An 18,797-nucleotide genomic window follows, 5' to 3' on the forward strand; every position below is an offset into this window, starting at 1 on the left:
GCCACCCACAAATTCCCAGTTGCCAGATCTCATGTGGCTTCTGGATCACAGCAATGCTGCGTAGAATGGCTATTTCACTTGTCCTAACTATCCAAATGTTTTGGACATTCCCTTCCCCCTCAGATCATTTAAATTCACAGAATTGTGCTCCTGGGTGCATTAGAAATGCCTGGTGCATTGTGGGATTGTCAGGAGTTTGCAGGCAGTGGGGGTTGGAGGAGAATACCATATTACTCCCAAACCAAATGTAACCCAGTTAAGGATGTAGCTCAAACAAATAAAAAGATTGTTGCATACAATAGTAGAAAGATTCTGATTCACCTTTGCTCAGAAGACAGCCCTGTTAAGTCACCTATTTCCCCCTATTTTTCCTTGTACTGCCATTTCTTGAACTTCATTGGTTAACTGAGTGAGAAATAGTACTGAGGTTCTCTAGTAGGGAGCAAAGACGATGGGGCCTGTCGCTGCCCGCACAGGACCTGGGGTGGTTCGGAAAAGCGCTGGTCCAAAGATAGGAGCTTGGAAGAGGGTAGCAGCAGCTGGTCGGAGTGTTAGCGGGCTGGGCAGAGCACACATGGTGGCTGGGTTGAGGGGGCTTGGTAGGAACCGTGCAGCCAAAGTCTTCGTAAGGTGCTTCTGGAGAGCCAGTTTGGACTGTGGAGGGTGAGAAGGAGGGAGAGAGAGACCATGTGAACCAACAAACCTCAAAAGGAGAAGGGAACCACAGGTCTGGGCTTTAATCCTTCAATTATTAAAGTGGGCCCAGACTTAATCCTTTAATGGGCTCAACCCCAGAACCTGGCTCAGCCCTGAAATGTAAGAATTAACAATAAAAATTCATAGCAAATTCATAGCACATTTGTGCCATATTGAGCTATAATGAAGGGCACGCATCATACATCTGGAATTGGGGACTTGGTTTCCAGTTCTAGGTTACATCTTCTGAGGCAAATTTGAGACCCAGCGTTACTTTCTTTAGAAATCAAGTTCTGAAAACCCAGTAAGATGCTTAGAATTTCATCCTAATCTTGTTATCATCCTGGGGCATGGATTCAATAGACAATATATCTCCCCACCCTCACCAACTCCGTCCCACCATTATCCATCATCTCCCATATACCTACCTGAAACTTGAGGCCCAGGTGCCCCTGCCAAGTGAAGTGAGGCAGGTGACTATCGGGGACATGGGCTTCTTGGTGGTGGCACCCCAGTTGTGGAATGCCCTACCCAGAGAGCCATCCCTGGTGCCTACTTTTGTCACCAAGTAAAGACTATTTTAATCTTCCAGGCATAGGTGTGCGCAAGGGTATGCCTAAGCACACCCTAATGTCTCAAGCAATAAGCGGTGAATTGAGGGGGTCACTGAGTAGGGATCCATAGGGGGATCCAAACCTAGTGGGAACGGTCCTCCGACTGCCCTCTGACTGCTCCACTGCCGTGCCGAAGAACTGCTGCCGCTGAGAGAACACTGTTGCTCCCGGGAGCAGGAGCGAAAAAGAATCGCTCTGCTGGGAGCTGCCCACCCTCAGCCACTAGGCCTCTGCTGGAGCGGCTGTGCTGGCCGACCTCATGCCAACGGAGGCACGGGTAAATGATACAAAAAACCTGGGTGCACGCCCTAATGAAATGTGCTGCACATGATTATGCTTCCAGGCTTTTTAAGAACCTGTGATGTTAGCATTTTGAAACCAGTGTTTATACGTGGTGTATTTTAAGTTATGTTGTAAACTAATTTTAATGCTGGAATTATTTTGTGCTGAAATGTATTGTTTTAGAACAGTACAATCTTTTTGGCAGGGGGTTGGGGTAACACTGGCAGGGAGTCGGGGGCCACACATGTGTGCACACACATTCATATTCCAGCAATCCTGATACAGATTGTTCTTTTATGGCTGCTAGAAGCCTGGGCAAGCCTGGGCATGGCCCTGTAAAGCATGCTACTGAGACTCACCCGTTTCCCCGGCCTTCCTAGATCTTACTTCCCTGCTGGTTGAGGTGTGAGGATTTCACACCATCGTGCCCACTGGGACGCTGTTGCTAGAAGCCCTTGTTCGGGGCTGCAGCAAAACCAGCCCCCCCCCCTCTTCCCCCAGTGCTTCTCATCACTGCCTCTTCCCCAACCCCACTAAAGGGCCATTCCCTCGGCACCCAGGGGCCTCTTCCCCAAGCCCCACTAAAGGGCCATTCCCTCGGCACCCAAGGGCCTCTTCCCCAAGCCCCACTAAAGGGCCATTCCCTCGGCACCCAGGAGCCTCTTCCCCAAGCCCCACTAAAGGGCCATTCCCTTAGCACCCAAGGGCCTCTTCCCCAAGCCCCACTAAAGGGCCATTCCCTCAGCACCCAAGGGCCTCTTCCCCAAGCCCCACTAAAGGGTCATTCCCTCGGCACCCAGGGGCCTCTTCCCCAAGCCCCACTAAAGGGCCATTCCCTCAGCACCCAAGGGCCTCTTCCCCAAGCCCCACTAAAGGGCCATTCCCTCAGCACCCAAGGGCCTCTTCCCCAAGCCCCACTAAAGGGCCATTCCCTCGGCACCCAGGGGCCTCTTCCCCAAGCCCCACTAAAGGGCCATTCCCTCAGCACCCAAGGGCCTCTTCCCCAAGCCCCACTAAATGGCCATTCCCTCGGCACCCAGGGGCCTCTTCCCCAAGCCCCACTAAAGGGCCATTCCCTCGGCACCCAGGGGCCTCTTCCCCTAGCCCCACTAAAGGGCCATTCCCTCGGCACCCAAGGGCCTCTTCCCCAAGCCCCACTAAAGGGTCATTCCCTCGGCACCCAGGGGCCTCTTCCCCTAGCCCCACTAAAGGGCCATTCCCTTGGCACCCAGGGGCCTCTTCCCCTAGCCCCACTAAAGGGCCATTCCCTCGGCACCCAGGGGTAAGCCCTCACCACGTCTCCTCTCCCCCTGCCGACATTGACCCAACTCTCATCCCATCACCACCAACCAGCCCAGAAACCAACTGAATGTCCAGAAATATTTCAAATGCTTTTTATTGAGCCACTTCTACAAATGCTTCCAGGCAAAAGGGACAGGACAACTACAAATAAGTAAGGGATGCCCTTGCAAATGAGGAATCAAGGCCACCTTTGCAGTTTACATTAGCCAAGGCAGAACTCCTTGAAGGTTCTCTGAAAATGCAATAACAGATTTCATCCAACCTCAGTCCAGTTACTAGTGGGAGACACGTTGGTATTGGTGCAGAATGCAGCACATCATGATGACATCAGGAATTATGTCAGATTTGACATCCAGAAGCATATAAAGAGATTGCCAGCGTGATTTTGGCCAACCGAAAACATGCTCAACAGACATCTGTGCACAGCTATAGCAGTAGTTGAAGTTTTTCTGAAGGGGAGTCTGGGCGGGGGTGGTGGGGGTGGTAAGGCGCCATCAGCCGTGGCTGAAGGGTAGCTAAAACCAGAAGCCCTGCAGCATGGTCTCTCGCCTGGAAGCAGGGCAGGAGGTGAGAAATCTACCTGTGGTAAGCTTGTCAGCAAATGGGGAGTTCCAGAAGATGGCTGTATCATGGTTCCTCCTGGAGGGCCCAGAGAAGACATCCAAAAACCTCCCCCTCACATCTACCAGTGCTACAGAACCATACTGTAGCAGTGCTTTCAGTTGTAGTATTTGTCGCTCTGCATGGGGAGGGGCGAGGCAGCATGCACACATGGGCAGAGTCCAGGGCCCCCACAGCCTGTGGGAAGCCCAGTGTGCTGAACCCACACATGTTTTTCTTCTCATCGCCAACCAAGATCATGTCTTCAAATTACAGCTCGTTCAGAACTCGAATGGTCTCAGGAAAATTTCACAGGCACTCAACTTGCCAACCCTGAAGACGGTGGAAAAGGGAAGGTAGTCCATATTGAAGGTCAGCTTGTACAGGGTCAAGGCAAGGCGATAGTCCGCTGGAATACAGTGGTGCATTACCGTGTCTTCTCTGTGCAAAATTAGGGTGATCTTGGCCACAATCAGATCAAAGGTGATGCGGGACATGCGGAAGCTGCATCATCCCAGTTGGATAAATCCCGCATCTCCGTCCAAACAGCGTTGGTGAGTGGAGGGACCAACCGTCAGACCACGTTGTGCTGCTCCATCAGGTCCACCGAAGTCACCATCACGGGGATCTTGTTGACAGTACCCACCGCCGTGCTGGCTGTCACTATCAGTGCTGTCACACTCACCCATTTGCGGGTGCGAAGCAAGGCCATGACTGAGTCCAGGTGGGAATACCTATACTGATGTTATTCTAACGTTATGAATGGGTTACTGTGACATACAGCGTCACGTGACCCTGTATCTCTAACGCTGTAAATAAGTTGTACTTACTGGTTCTATTTCGTTGTCCCCTTTCTTGTTGCTTAGTTGTAGCGCTGCTACTGATCCATGTGCCTCGTTCTACCGGTAATTTTCCTCTTCCTCTTCTCTGAGAGTAGCAGAGCTGCTGGGTTTGCTCCAACCACTTCCTGTTCCCCTTCCTTCGCCCGTTTGCTATCTTATCTGCTACAGCAGTTGGAGCTTTATCACACCAGCGTTATACTGTGTAATCACTGACAACTGCATGCAAAGGACTCAGAAGTTTTCTACCTTAGAATCTGCTTTTATTGTGAAGTACTCCCATGCATCCTGCCTTAATTGCGCTCCTTTTGCAAAAGATTGGGTCATCGTTGATTTTTTATGGTTTTTTAAAAAACATTTCTCCCCTCTTTGCAAAGGAGCTGAGGAGCGCTCAAAGGATCGCTGTAGCTCCATGCAGGAAAATTAACACGGGTCTCTGCTACCAGTCTAAAACTCATGACCAGGGGGGCTTAAATGGTGTGTTTGAAATAATCTCAACAGCTGGGGCTGCCAAAAACAGGCCTCCCCTTCTGCGCTGCTAAAACTTTTCAATTTGGTCACCCATCCAAACCCAGGCCTTCTTAGCTTCAGCAAAGTGGTTGGCTCCTATGCATTCAGGCTATTCCCTGAGACTTGTGTTAAGATGTTTTGGGAAGGAGTTTGTGTGTGCTTATGACTATTGCCCTGGACTGCTGGCTAGGAATGAGGCAGGAAGTGGGCGGAGCAAACCGAGCAGCTCTGCTTACTCTCAGAAAAGAGGAAGAACGGAAAGGATTGAACAGTGTGCCCTGAAGTACCGTTACAGCTAAACGTAAGTAACGCTAGTGTGCCCCGTGATACAGAGAACCAATACAGAGAACCACGTTAGAAATGGACACTAGCAACGTTATAAGACTAGTGTAGATCTGACCCAGGAGTGATGCCACTGCTGCAGCAGACCCAGCTGAGTTTACAGCAGCATCGCCAAAAAGCTGAGGGATGGGGTGAAGGGCACCCTCCCACCACTGCTGCTCCCGAAGGATCTCTCCTCTCCCTTGCTTACAACTTCATCCATGAAGGCAGGAAGCAAAGGGGTTGATGGCAGCGCCAACTGCCTCCTGTGTCCATTTCCAAAGTCGACCTGTGGTGAGTGGGGTGGGAGTGGGCTGGGCTGGGGTTATTGATGGGGCATCAGACACCACCAGAAGATGGAAAGGGGGTTGGATGAACGGAGAGCCATAGCGTGGGAAATGGACTCCATCCAGAGACAGTTATGTCTGGGCATGAGCTGGGCTAGAGGGAAGGGGGAGGAAAGAGGAGGGAAGCATGGAAACAGGCTACTAGTAAAGCGGAGCTGGGTCAGGGCAGGAGCCTTGTTCAGTCACTCCACTGGGCCTCTTCGGGGGTTCAGCAGCACCGAGAGGTGGCAACGCATTACAAGGTGCTCTCACCCAACACTCAAGAGCATCTATGAGGCCCTGCAGAGCCCAGGCATGACACTCAACTTGCAGGTGGAGGCCGCTGAGCATGGAGCATCAGCATTCAAGTACTTTGACTGTCACAGGGGAGGAAGGTTGGATAGAAGAGAGAGAAATGCAGACGTCAGTGCCAAGGGAGGATAGGAATGCCCTAAAACTCATCCTATGCTTCCCCTGACAAACCTTGTCGGCACAGAAGTCTGTGGTGCTGACACTAGGCCCAGAGAAGGGTGCGAAAGCCTGTGCAGGCCCCTCAGGCCCGTCCTGTGGTATTCGGTGCTGCCATCTCCAGGGGGTTGTGAAGAAGTGAGAAGAAGTATTGTTTGCAGACACATCACAAACCTGCAACATTTTTGCTGCTGTGGTCCACCAACTTGGCCTTGAGCGGCCAGCTGCGCAGCCCAAGTGGAGTTGCTAAAGCAATGGCAGAAGATGGCAACCAGCTGGCACAATGTGGAGGGGCTGGGGGGGTGGGGTGGCCAAACCCCTTAGCAAGAGGGACAGAGCAGTGGGGAAAGGGGTGGGTAGGAGAGGCAGGGGGAACTGGTCCACCTCCTGTGAGATGTCCAGAGCTGCCCCTTCCTCACCCTCACCAGTCATCTCCCTTGACATGGAGCAAGCATGCTTAGGAAGGCTACCGGAGCATCGAGCCTGATTAGCTTCCATCTCCCCCCACCCACTTGCTGTCCCTGGCATCTCAAAGGCTAGTGGTGGTGTCGCTGGGTGCTGGGGGGCAAAATCAGGGGCTGGAAAAGTAGGCAGGTACTGCTGTGGCAGTAGGTAACCATGGGCAGGCGCCTAGGGGGGTTGTGACTGCCTGGCGTGAATGGCCCCTTGGAAGGACACAGCTCATGCCAGGATTGCTTCCATTTGGCTGTCCACAGCAGCAATGCATTCCCAAAGGGCCATTCCAGGACTCAGCCAGAGGCCTGCCCATGCTTGCACAGCCTGCGTGCGGAGACTCTCCTGACTCCTGTATTGCCTGAGCGCAGCCATCCATGCTCTGAGTAACCATGCACATTGCCCAGACGGTCAGTATGTGCTCCTTGGCCCTTTGGCTCTCCTCATAGAATCATAGAATCATAGAATAGCAGAGTTGGAAGGGGCCTACAAGGCCATCTAGTCCAACCCCCTGCTCAATGCAGGAATCCACCCTAAAGCATCCCTGACAGATGGTTGTCCAGCTGCCTCTTGAATGCCTCTAGTGTGGGAGAGCCCACAACCTCCCTAGGTAACTGATTCCACCATCGCACTGCTCTAACAGTCAGGAAGTTTTTCCTGATGTCCAGCCGGAATCTGGCTTCCTTTAACTTGAGCCCGTTATTCCTTGTCCTGCACTCTGGGAGGATCGAGAAGAGATCCTCCTCCTCTGCCATGCAAGTGTAGTCATTCTCCAGCAACCTCAGAGGCTGTGACCAAGACCTTCACCCCCTGCAGCCTGTCTGCTCTGCACTTGTGCAATTGGGCATACCTCTGGGCATTAGTCAGTGGGTGGTCATCTTGAGGAGGGGCTGCTTGCTCCTCGCTGGCGGGTGGCAGAGGCGGAGGCGGCTCCTCTTCAAGGTGCTCTGGATCACCCATTTCTGCATCCTGCTCTTCTACACTGTCCTTCATCTCCTCCACCATGGGCAATGGGACTTGGCTTGTGCCTCCATCATCCAATGTGCCCCCCTCTGTCCCGGTGAATCCGTGGAAAGTTTCATTACTGGACTGGGTGAAGATGCAGTGTAGCTCAGCATAGGAAGGTGACAGCTCAGGCAGTGTCACCTGAGACACTTTTCTAAGGACCATGTGCTCCATTTGGTCTCCCAGATCAGGGGCTACTGTCACTGAGTATTTAATTAACTCCAGGACGCGCCTGCCCAGGTCCAGAATTGTGTGTCCTGAACTCTCCTGCTCCTCTTCCTTGCTGAGCTGGTGCTTCGCCACTGTGTGCTACAATACAGGGGCAAGAGGAGCCATCTCAGGGCTATCTTCCAGCTCTATGCACATTTCAGGGGGAAAGCTGTCCATACTGCCTCTCGGATGGATGCTTGAGGCCACTGGTCTGGTGCTCCCTCTGGACCAGCTGCAATCGGGAGGGTCCAGGCAGAATCTCCGGGAAGACGGGCCATCAGCAGACAGCCCCTGGCAGAGGTTCTCCTTGAAAGAAGGTCTGGAAAGTGGCTGGGCTGCTGGTGCTGGATGAGATGGTGGCTGGTGAGCTGCTGCTGGAAGTCAGAAGGGGCCTGAAGGTGGTGGTTGGGAGGAGATTGGAGAGGCCAGGATATGAGTTATCCTGAGCTCCTTCCAGCCTTCTTCCCTCCCCCTCTGAAGCCCATCTTGTGAAATTTGCAGGTCGGGAGGACAGGGAGGTGAAGATTGTCTCTGCCGCTCCTCCTGCCCTGCATTGGATAATCGAATGCCTCTGAGTTTGGAGGCTTCTGATCACTGCGGCTGCAATCGATGAGATCAAGTCCTAAATCAACGTTTCCCAACCTGGTGCCCTTCAGATTGGCTATGCTGAGTGGGGATGATGGGAGCTGTAGTCCAACACACCTGAAGGCACCAGGGGTGTGAAGACTGCAGTAAATTAATTATGCATTGAAAGAAGACATACAAAGGGGAACTGGGATTTGTAACCACTTGATCTGCCATCAAACTCTCAACCATTGTGCTATTCCACTCCCTCCCTTTCATGCATTATGCCGCTCTTTAATCTCAAACCAGTTTTGTTGTAGGACAAGGCTATTGACCCAAGGCTCAGCAGACTGAGCAGGATGAGAGGGCTCCCACAAATAATGCCGCTGCCAGGGGGAAACTCCCCCGGCTTCTCTGTCCAATATTCCCAGTAGGCTGCACGGTTGACCGAAACTTTCAGCGACAAGTACCTTCAGAATACTCACTGCCAGGGCCGTATTCTTCTGCAGTTTGCTGTATGGGCTGTATTTGGGTTTTGGTGGCTTCCCTGCAAGTCTGTCCTTGTGCCGCCTGCTGCTCATGTGCTGTTGGTGAAGAAATGCAAACTCCCAGTGTTACTATTTAAATGGTCGGCCTTGCTAAACTAGATGCCATGCCTTAATTACATTATGGGTGATTAATATAATGCTCTCTACGTAGGGCTGCCTTTGAAAAGTGTCCAGAAACTTCAGTTGCTACAGAATGCAGCAGCTAGATGGCAGAAGGGAACCGGTTATTGCGAGTGTGTTACATTGCAACAGTTTCATTTACTTCTAGTTCATTTTGGGGTTCAACTCAAAGTGCTGGTTATGATCTTGAAAACCCTAAACTGCTTGGGACTGGTTTTTTTTTTAATATCAGTCATTTATTACAGTTTTCATAATATATAATAACAATAAATTATTAAAAAATGAAAGAGAATGCTTATAACTAAAATTCAAACAAAAACTGAAAAAGAGTTTTGAAAAGCAGGTATATCATCTGTTACAAAACTATTAGGAACAAATGAGGCCTTTAGTAATTAAATTGTATCTCTGCTCTTACTATAGAATTATTTTTAAAATCCATGATTTGATTTTGGTGAGATGTAGATAGATAATGCCAGGGATAAAAGGGAACAAGAGGTAGGGAGGATGAAATAGAAGCTAAAGCCCAGAAAGGCATTCTAGCTGTCCTTAAACTTGTGCAACGTGTTCCTTCATATGTAACTCATTTAAGATAACAATGTGAGGGGATACTTGAAGGACAGCCTTCTTCCACATGACTCTGCCCAAATCTTCAGAATTTAATTCTGCGTCTGTTGCCAGCTTTTGATCTGTGTTTGGCTGGGATGCAAAAGAGGGCCTATAGCTGCCACCCAGGCTCTTGAATGACCTCCCTGGGAAGGCTGGTCTCACCCCGTAAAGGATGATTTTTCATTGCTGTGTCAAACCTCTCCTCTTTCAATAGGTATTTGCCTATGGAAAGGTGTAAGGGATTTCTCTGCTGATACGTTTTAGCTTGTTACTGTTTTTTGTTTTTTTTAAAAAAAATACTCTATTAGCTCCTGCCATTCATTAAATTCTTTTAAATGTTGATTGTTGTTGTTTTAAGTGACATTTTATTGTGGATTGTGTTGTTATTGCTACTGCTGCTGCAACTGTTAGCCTCCTTGAGACTTTTTAGTGGAAAGGCAGGAAAAAGTATTTCTAATTAATTAGCTAACTAAACGTTACATATCGATTCATGTAACATTAACCCTGACAGCTGGATCTGAATTGGAAAAGCCCCTTCTGGAGGGTTTCCTCAAGGGTAAATATGCATTTGAAACCCCATGGAGGAAAAGCTAAGTGAAGCAGAGCAGTGCACAGTGGGGAAAGGTCTCATCTCCCTTCTTCTTACAGCACTTTTGAATCCTGATTGCAGCTCTAGAAATGGCTTTTCTTATTTAAAACAGTGACCTTTCCTGTATCTGTGTGTAACATCTAGTTTGGCCCACATTGAAATGTGTTAAATTGGGTGAAATTTCTACCTTCAATGACATTTCATGTCTAACTTCGCTACAACATTATAACCAGGGCTGAGCTAAAGTCTGAGTGGGAGAAAGAAATATTAATTGATGGTGGGGTTTCAAGAAACATTTTGGTCCCCTGAAAAAGACTTCTTTCAAAATCAATGGTGATTTGGCATAACCCAAGTCATAACCCTATAACCAATCAGAATAGCTGAAGGGAAATCCCTTTCCTGCCTAAACCATTCTACTTACCTGATTTAGCTGGGTTTCTGAGTTGACAAAGATCTCGCACACCTGACATTGGAAGGCTTTGTTTTGGATGCTAAGGCTGCCTTTGCTGCCAATACGTTTGGGCTTGTGCCCCACTCGAGAGAGGACCTTTCCCCAGCCTCGCCTGGGCAAAATGGCCTTGCCTCCCAGCATTGACTTGTGCTTTGCTCCTGGGGAAGAAAGAGAAAATGAGTTTTAGAAGATGTGACAACTTGGCTCTTGCCCCTTGCTAAGGATGAGGAGTGCTGGGACAAGAGTTTGGCCTGCATTAATAGAAGTATAGCTTCCAAATCACGTGAGGTACTGGTTCCTCTCTATTCGGCCCTGGTTAGGCCTCATCTAGAGTATTGCGTCCAGTTCTGGGCTCCACAATTCAAGAAGGACGCAGACAAGCTGGAGCGTGTTCAGAAGAGGGCAACCAGGATGATCAGAGGTCTAGAAACAAAGCCCTATGAAGAGAGACTGAAAGAACTGGGCATGTTTAGCCTGGAGAAGAGAAGATTGAGGGGAGACATGATAGCAGCCTTCAAATACTTAAAAGGTTGTCACACAGAGGAGGGCCAGGATCTCTTCTCGATCCTCCCAGAGTGCAGGACACGGAATAACGGGCTCAAGTTGAAGGAAGCCAGATTCCGGCTGGACATCAGGAAAAACTTCCTGACTGTTAGAGCAGTGCGACAATGGAATCAGCTACCTAGGGAGGTGGTGGGCTCTCCCACACTAGAGGCATTCAAGAGGCAGCTGGACAACCATCTGTCAGGGATGCTTTAGGGTGGATTCCTGCATTGAGCACGGGGTTGGACTCGATGGCCTTATAGGCCCCTTCCAACTCTGCTATTCTATGATTCTATCTATGAAGAAGTAAGCATGCCTGAAGAATCCAGGATGCCAGAATTTTCTATGGAAAATCTCTCCCAGCTGCTTCTGCAATGTAAATGATAGCCCTAGTTGAACACACCCATAGACAGTCTCCTGAGGTCATTCAGCAGCCAGCCTTGCTCTAAAAGTGGCAGAAGAATAAACGCTATAGGTCTGTGGTATTTTTCTGTCTCTTTCTTTCTGTGTTCTTTGTGTGAATCCATATATAAAAGCTAGGAAAACAACAAAGTATTTCCTTGCTCCAAACATACTTCTACATTTGTAACTCAGGCTGTTTTTTTTTTTTTTTTTTAAAAAAGCAGTAGTCTCTGCCATAATACCAAGGACAGCTGTCCTTAGTTGTCCTGGGTCCAGGATATGCTCTAGTCTTTGCCTCTAGGCTTCAGTTCACCAACTTTTAAGAACACGGGAATGGATGATACATATTTTGTCTGTTGCGAAATTCAAAACTGAAGTGTCCCCAACCTTTTTTTCTTTTTAAAATGGTGTATGCTTACGTCTTCTTCTGTTATGTTGTATATTATATATGTTATATGTATGAAGCTTTAATCAAACACTTTCTAAAGATCATCATTGAATTGTCTTTCTTCTCTGGAGCTAAAAAGGAATAGGGTAATGAGGAAAGGTAAAGCCAAATCCCAAATGACTCTGGTTTTGTTTCTTTTTTGCTACTCTTCTTCTGCTTGAAAATGTAAGACAGAAAAAAATGACAGTCTTAAAATTAAGGGTGCAAGCAAAACAATTTATCTGTTATTTCATTGAGAGTAAATTCTGCATAGAATTTAAATGTGACTGTAGCATAATACTTTTATTCAGATCAACTAAAAAGTTACAATGAACCAAGCGAGCTTTCAAGTTCATCAAAATTCTTCATCACACTAGTCACTGTGCTAAAAGAGGGGGGAACAGATGTTACTGAACATGATGAAAAGCTCAAGACTGCAGCAAGGAATAGTTTAAGATGGAATGGAGGAGGTGTTATGGAGCTTTAAATTACATGAGGCTTGCTGCAAAAATATCTCATGTTGCACAGCTGCTTCCCCTCTGATTCAAAATACAAAATCCAGAGGTTTTTATCTGCATAGAATTTGGAATCCCAGTATTTCTCTTTAGACATCGAAGAGTTTTGATGTTTCAAAATATGCAATCAGCAGCCTTGTAAATAAGTCCACAAAAATTTAGTACCCCACTAACAAATTACGTGTAGTAATTTGCGGCATAACCAGAAAAAAGAGCCGGTTGTGGTCAAGCCGTCCCTCTCTTGTCACCTGTAGGCAATTCTTACTTATCATAGGTGAACGGGTGAGCAGATGTTTTGCAGTCTGTCAGGCTACATAGCCAAAAGACACCTGTGTTCAAGGCAAGGAGTTTCTGTGTCTTGTCCCACCCTCATGGCCTTCAAATGACATTTTCCACTCCATGTACTTCCTACTGCCTCCTAACATCTACACAAATCTTCTTCAGCAATGCTCCATGCCCCCAAATGCCAAGAATGTCTACTGATAATTAGGAGATTTGCCTAAAATTATGAAAATCAGAAATCTTTCATTTTGGTTGATACAATATTTAGTTGGTAGTTTTTGTATTTTAGGGGGAAATTCTGGAAAGACGTGGGTATAAAGATAGGTTTTACAGTTTCACCACCCTCAGATATTATGGTATATCAGTGGCAATGAGGCAAGATGTTATACCCTCAGGTTGTGTACAAGAAATTATCTATGTGGAAATAATTACTGCTGCCATGTCTCTAGCTCTGATCCAGCATCAGTAGCTCGAGAACCCTACAAACAACACATTTGGTAGGGGGAAATGGATCATCATGGACTGCATCCAATAGGCTCCAAACACACCCATGTCTATTGTAGCTGTGCTGGCCGTAGTTTGGGGAGTTTTCCTAGGGTTCAGCTTGGTACAAGCCAGTGAAGGGCTCCTTACCAGAATTATGAGCCTCCAGCTGAGAGGCAGAGTTGACTGTCACTTTGCAAGTGGGACAGTACAGGTGCTGCTTGTTTTTCTTCCCCTCCTTCTCCATGTCTGGTGTTGAGCTGGTGCTTGTGCCTGATTCAGTGGCTGGAATCTCTGCTGCAGGTACTGCAGACGATGATGCCACACTTGCAGTGTCTGGAGCTCCTTCCGAGGGCTCTGAAGCCAATGGGGAGACTAAGGACAGGATGCTGCTAGCTAGCTCAGCAGATTCCTCTATCGGGGACATCAGCATGAGGTTGCAGCGCTCCGCCGTTGGCTGGTTCAGTTCTAGCAGGCCATTGGGTTGTGCTAACAAAAGAGGAAAAAATTTATTTTCCGTTGGAGGACACTGCTGCTTCTGCAGATCAACAAGGCCTTAAAACGATGTATCTTTGCTTCCATTAAAGGGATACTGCAACTGAGATAATTTCCCCACAATACTGGAGTGGGGAAGCTAAATTGCATGCAGGCCTTCACCAGCACTGTATCGAACCTCCTGGCCTGTGAGCTGCTATCCACATTGCAAAGTTAATTTTGTGCTTGGTAGGCAGTGTTTCCTGTCCCCATAGTTACTGTTACTTTTTCTAGAGGACCATGGTCCCTTCTCAACTGAGCCTATTTAGAGTCCTGAATCCTGTTAGTCTCTGACGTTCCGTGTGTCATGAATGGCTTTTTCAGCTGTTGGTGGAAGGTTTGCCTAGCACTCAACCTAATGCCCTTTCAGTGTCAAACGAGGATACCTTTTTATTTGCCCAGGCATATATATACCATCATACCAGATTTATCAGTTCTGCTATTGCTTTTCTGGATGTGGTTTTACTGCTTTGTTAGATCCAGTTCTGCAGACTTTATTGTTCTACTTTGTTCATTCTTATTGCTGTTGATAGTTATTAGCCGCCCTGTAAGTTTTGTTACACACATTTTTTTCTGGTGAACCTGGAACCGGTTAGGACCTGCAGTATTTCCAGAAAACAGTGGGCTGAAGGGCTGCCTGCAGCACTAGGGCTGCAGGCCTAGAGCACTATTCACACTATTAGTGTGAAGCACTATTCACAAGAGCACTATTCACACTAATAGCTGTGCTTGGGCTGGCCACCTGGAGGCAAACAAGTATCAACCAGGCAGGTAGTCAAAGAGGCCAGTGGCTAAGTGGGGGCCTGCTCTATACCCAAGCAGTGAATTGTTTAGACTGAGGAGACAGGTCAGAGTCAAAAGCTCTTTAGGCCCAGTGGAATCCTACCGAATTACCTGCTGCTTGTTGAGCAGCTAGCTGCAATACTCTCCTTCGACCAGTCTCGGTGATGGAGCCGGAACACAGCAGAGGGCAGGCTGGCAGTACCCTGCTCTGGTTAGCTATCATGATGGCATAGTGAGTAAGTCACCTGGGCCACACGCATGACTCCCCAGTTCAAGAGCCTTTGAACATCACACAAGGGGAAACTGTGCTTCCTTACCATCGCTTCTCCGCCTGCGCTCGTCCCTCATTACTTCCTCTTTTGAAAGAGGGTGCAGGTGGCCCATGCAACGTGCACGTGGCCCATTCAGTGGGCTGTTTTGATCGTGCTGCTTCTCCTGCACAGAGCAGGAGAGAGCGGTAACTTCTGTCTCAAAAATGATTCGGATTTACCAGGGTCTTTTTCTGTTACATGAAGAAGGCTAGAAGGGGTGGCAGGTGCGCGGGAATAGTCTGATGACGCCCTTTGACTCTTAAAGACTGCTTCAGTTTAACGAATTCTTAGACTCCTGTTGGTTCTCCATGACAGTGGAGGGAGGGAGCAGGAGAAAGACTACATATCCTGTCCTCAGGGTGGCTGTCCCCAACGCCGTGTACACTGGGCAAAACCCTACTAACTCATCAATAAGGAGTAAGGGGTAGGCTTTGTTTTGATCAGTTTCTGAGCCCCTCGGATTTACTGATTGAGATGTATCCCTAATTATACAGAGTCTAGGCCCAAGCTCTGCAGTACCAGTGAGCCCTCTTCAGCATCCCAGAGGAAGAAGGGGGACCTATATTGTGCTTTTACATCATGGGAAGGAGGTGCTGTTTCTCTGGTAGGATTTCCCCTCCTCTTCTGCATATATGCATGCGTGTCTATGCATGCATGTGCAGTGTACCCTCTTGGAAATTGGAAATTTACTATTTGATGGCTACATGTTGCAAGTTATTGATTTCCACATCTTTTTGCTACTTTAAATTACTTAATTTGTGACCTATTATTGGTCAGAGTTACAAAGTGTACAAGAAAAATATTTTCCTGCTGCTAACCTGCCCTCCCTGCACCCTACAGAAGTTCATCCCATGGCTTTGTTCATGTGAATGAAGCACATGAAACTGTGTCTCAGTTTCGAATTTATTTCTAACAAAACGAGGAGGATCTTGGAATTGTTGTAGATCACAAGCTGCCAACAGTGAGATGTGGCTGCAAAAAAAGCAAATGCTATTTGGGATGCATTAATAGAAGTGTAGCTTCCAAACTGTGCAAGGTATGGGTTCCCCTCTATTCGGCGCTGGTTAGGCCTCATCTTGGGTATTGTGTCCACTTCTGGGCACCACACTTCAAGAAGGATGCAAATAAGCTGGAGGGGTTTCAGACGAGGGCAACGAGGATGAAACAAAGCCCTATGGAAACAAAGCCCATTGAGGAGAGACTGAAAGAACTGGGCATGTTTAGCCTGGAAAATAGAAGATTGAGGCCTTAGCTAGACCTAAGGTTTATCCCAGGGTCATCCCTGTTCATGTAAATTACACACAGGGGATCCCGGGAGCAGGCAGGGATGACCCTGGGACCAGAGAGGAGACATGATCGCACTCTTCAAATACTTGAAAGGTTGTCACAGAGTGGAGCCAGGATCTCTTCTCCATCATCCCAGAGTGCAGGACATGGAATAATGGGCTCAAGTTACAGGAAGCCAGATTCTGGCTGGACATCAGGAAAACTTCCTCACTGTTAGAGCAGTACAACAACGGAACCAATTACTTAGGGAGGTCATGGGCTCTCCCACACTAGAGGCATTCAAGAGGCAGCTGGACAGCCATCTGTCAGGGATGCTTTAAGGTAGATTCCTGCAATGAGCAGGGGGGTGGACTCGACAGCCTTATAGGCCCCTTTTTGGACCTGTGGGTACATTTGGGAATTTGAGAAACCGCTGTGGACACCACCACAAAATGCCTAATCAGTGGATTGCCACTTTGATATCGTCTACCTGTCACATCTATGGATCTTAGGCTGCATGTTATTCAGCAAAAATGTTTGTGTTATATCTGTTGGTCACTGCAACATCTCTTTAATAAGGGATTGGCTAATTCAGCTAATTGCTGCTGAATATAGCTAACTAATGCAATATAGCTAACTAATGCAAACCCCATGTTGCTACAGGGGCTAGTAGTTTGAGAATGATTGGATAAAAATATGTTGGCCAGTTTCCCTTGCGACTGGAACAACTTCACACTTTGAAGATAAAAGTACTACAAATAAACCAGCAAAGGTGAAAATAAAAAAGAATCTTTTCAAAAAGTTTGTTTACCATTTCTTGAAGTTTGAGGTAAAAACATGTGCTGTAAGATTTCTCTCTCTCGCCCCTCTGGTAATCTTTCAGCTCTTTCTCCTTAGCTTCTTTTCCTCCTCCTCCTCCTCCTCCGCCTCCTCTAACTATCACCAACTGACTTTTCCTCAGCCCCTTTCCCAACATTCTGTAAGCGTTACTGCATGTGCAAACACACGTACTGTGTTACATATTACATTACATGCACAGTGTGAGGCATATGCGTTAACCTCCCCTTTGCCTCATCCCACTTGCTTCTCCCTTCCTGAACTGCCTAAAGCTCGAGCGTTGAACTTTTTCAAAAATTTCTACACATCTACACTGCTCAAGCTTCACTTTAAAACAAAAATGATCAAAATCGTTGTAGTCGATCTTTAGTCACAAGCCTTAAACTACTGTATTTTTAGATAAGAAGATAAGATGCTCTTTTAAACATATATTTGGGCAATATCCAGTAGTTGTTATTTTTTTGGTGGGGGAGGGGGGAGTTCCATTTCGTACAGGAACAGTCTGTAATATTCATTGATGTAGAGACTCTTAAATTATTTACCTACTTCATAGAAATTAACAAATAGTGAGCTTAAATGGATTCTCTGCACCCTTCCAATGATATTACAACATTGGAAGAATAACCACCTCCTGTAATGCAATGGATTTACAGGATTGTTGTAAAGATTACAACCAGATGATTATGACAGCATTATTTAAATGGTCCACAAAATCATCAAATCTTTAAAAAGTTGTTAGGGTTGCACTCAAGGAAGCCTCCTTGGACGAAGAGGAGGAGGAAAACTTACCTGAAGAAGAGGGTGCTTCCTCCCCCACAGCCAGGCCAGAGACAGGCACGCAGAGGGAAGAAAGCTGAGCAGCGGAGGGGGATGCAGGTCCCTCGGAGGAACTGCGGGCTAGCCAGACCCTTGCCCTGCCTGACGCTCCAGAGACGCTCCAGAGATAGAAGCAGAGACAGAGATGGGGAGACCACTCAGCCCTCGGGAGCGGAGGCGTAGGAAAAGGGCAGAGCAGATGCAGGCATTGAGAAGGAGCTTGTGAGTGCAAAACTGGTTGGGAAAAGACGCCAAGCTTAAATAGAAGGCTGGGTCAGAGGATGGAGCAATGAGGCACAGCTGGACTCAGGGTGGGGTCATACTGGCAGGGCTTGAAAAGGAGGAAGCCGAACGCTGGTTCGGTCTGGCAATCACCTTTGGCTTCCCTGGTAGCCAGTGCATTCCTTCTCCTGTTCCCTGCTTCTGACCTTGGACTCGTGACCCAGACTGGCTGACTGACTTCGCTTGTACGTGTGACCCTGGCATTCTAGACAATGGACTCGGCTCTTGGAGAGGACTGGACTTTGGACTTTGGCTTGGCTCTGGACTCTGTGTGATCGTCACTCTGTTTGGCTTTATGACTCAAACCGCAGCTAGCTTCTGCTTGCATTCTCGGCTGGAGATTTATGGCCAGGTAATGGACAGCATAATAAAACACTTAGAGATAATGTTTCGGCTTAAGGCTCGTCTTTAAAAACAGCATATGGAGGTAACCTTGTATTATATTGTTGTTTTATACTTTGAATGTTTTTAAATTTTGTGAACTGCCCAGAGAGCTCTGGCTATTGGGCAGTATAGAAATGTAATTAATAAATAATAAAATAAATATTTGCTTTATCCCTGGCCTCTGAGACTAAGGGCCTAACTAGAATTGTAGAATTGGAAGAGGTCTTGTAGGCCCAACGCCCTGCTTGGTGCAGAAAATCCAGAGCTAGAGTATCTCCAACAGATGGCTGCCCAGTTTCTACTTGAAGAACCTCAGTGAGGGTGCCCCTCAACCCCAAAGTGCTCTTTAAACATTTCTCAAATGTTTGACCAAAACCTTCTCTCCTGTAACTTTCTTCTATGTGACAGCCATTCAGGTAATTGAAGAG

The 18,797-nt window shown here is 47.7% G+C and overlaps 1 protein-coding gene across 3 annotated transcripts in view; it reads right to left on the reverse strand.

Moving 5' to 3' along the window:
- Positions 1-295: 295 nt before the first annotated feature.
- The window catches only part of ZNF385C (zinc finger protein 385C), a 337,585-nt gene continuing 319,083 nt past the window's right edge, over positions 296-18,797 (reverse strand). For 2 of the 3 annotated variants that reach the window (XM_063137990.1, XM_063137993.1), the window contains 4 exons: positions 13,307-13,645; positions 10,475-10,662; positions 8,661-8,774; positions 296-654 (listed from right to left, as the gene is read on the reverse strand). In XM_063137990.1, coding sequence (XP_062994060.1) covers positions 433-654; positions 8,661-8,774; positions 10,475-10,662; positions 13,307-13,645 — 863 coding nt within the window. In that variant the 3' untranslated portion in view covers positions 296-432. The remainder of the gene's footprint in view (positions 655-8,660; positions 8,775-10,474; positions 10,663-13,306; positions 13,646-18,797) is intronic. The other variant, XM_063137991.1, reaches the window with a different exon arrangement.

The sequence above is a fragment of the Elgaria multicarinata genome, chromosome 11, assembly GCF_023053635.1.
Source record: "Elgaria multicarinata webbii isolate HBS135686 ecotype San Diego chromosome 11, rElgMul1.1.pri, whole genome shotgun sequence".
Taxonomy (NCBI): domain Eukaryota; kingdom Metazoa; phylum Chordata; class Lepidosauria; order Squamata; family Anguidae; genus Elgaria; species Elgaria multicarinata.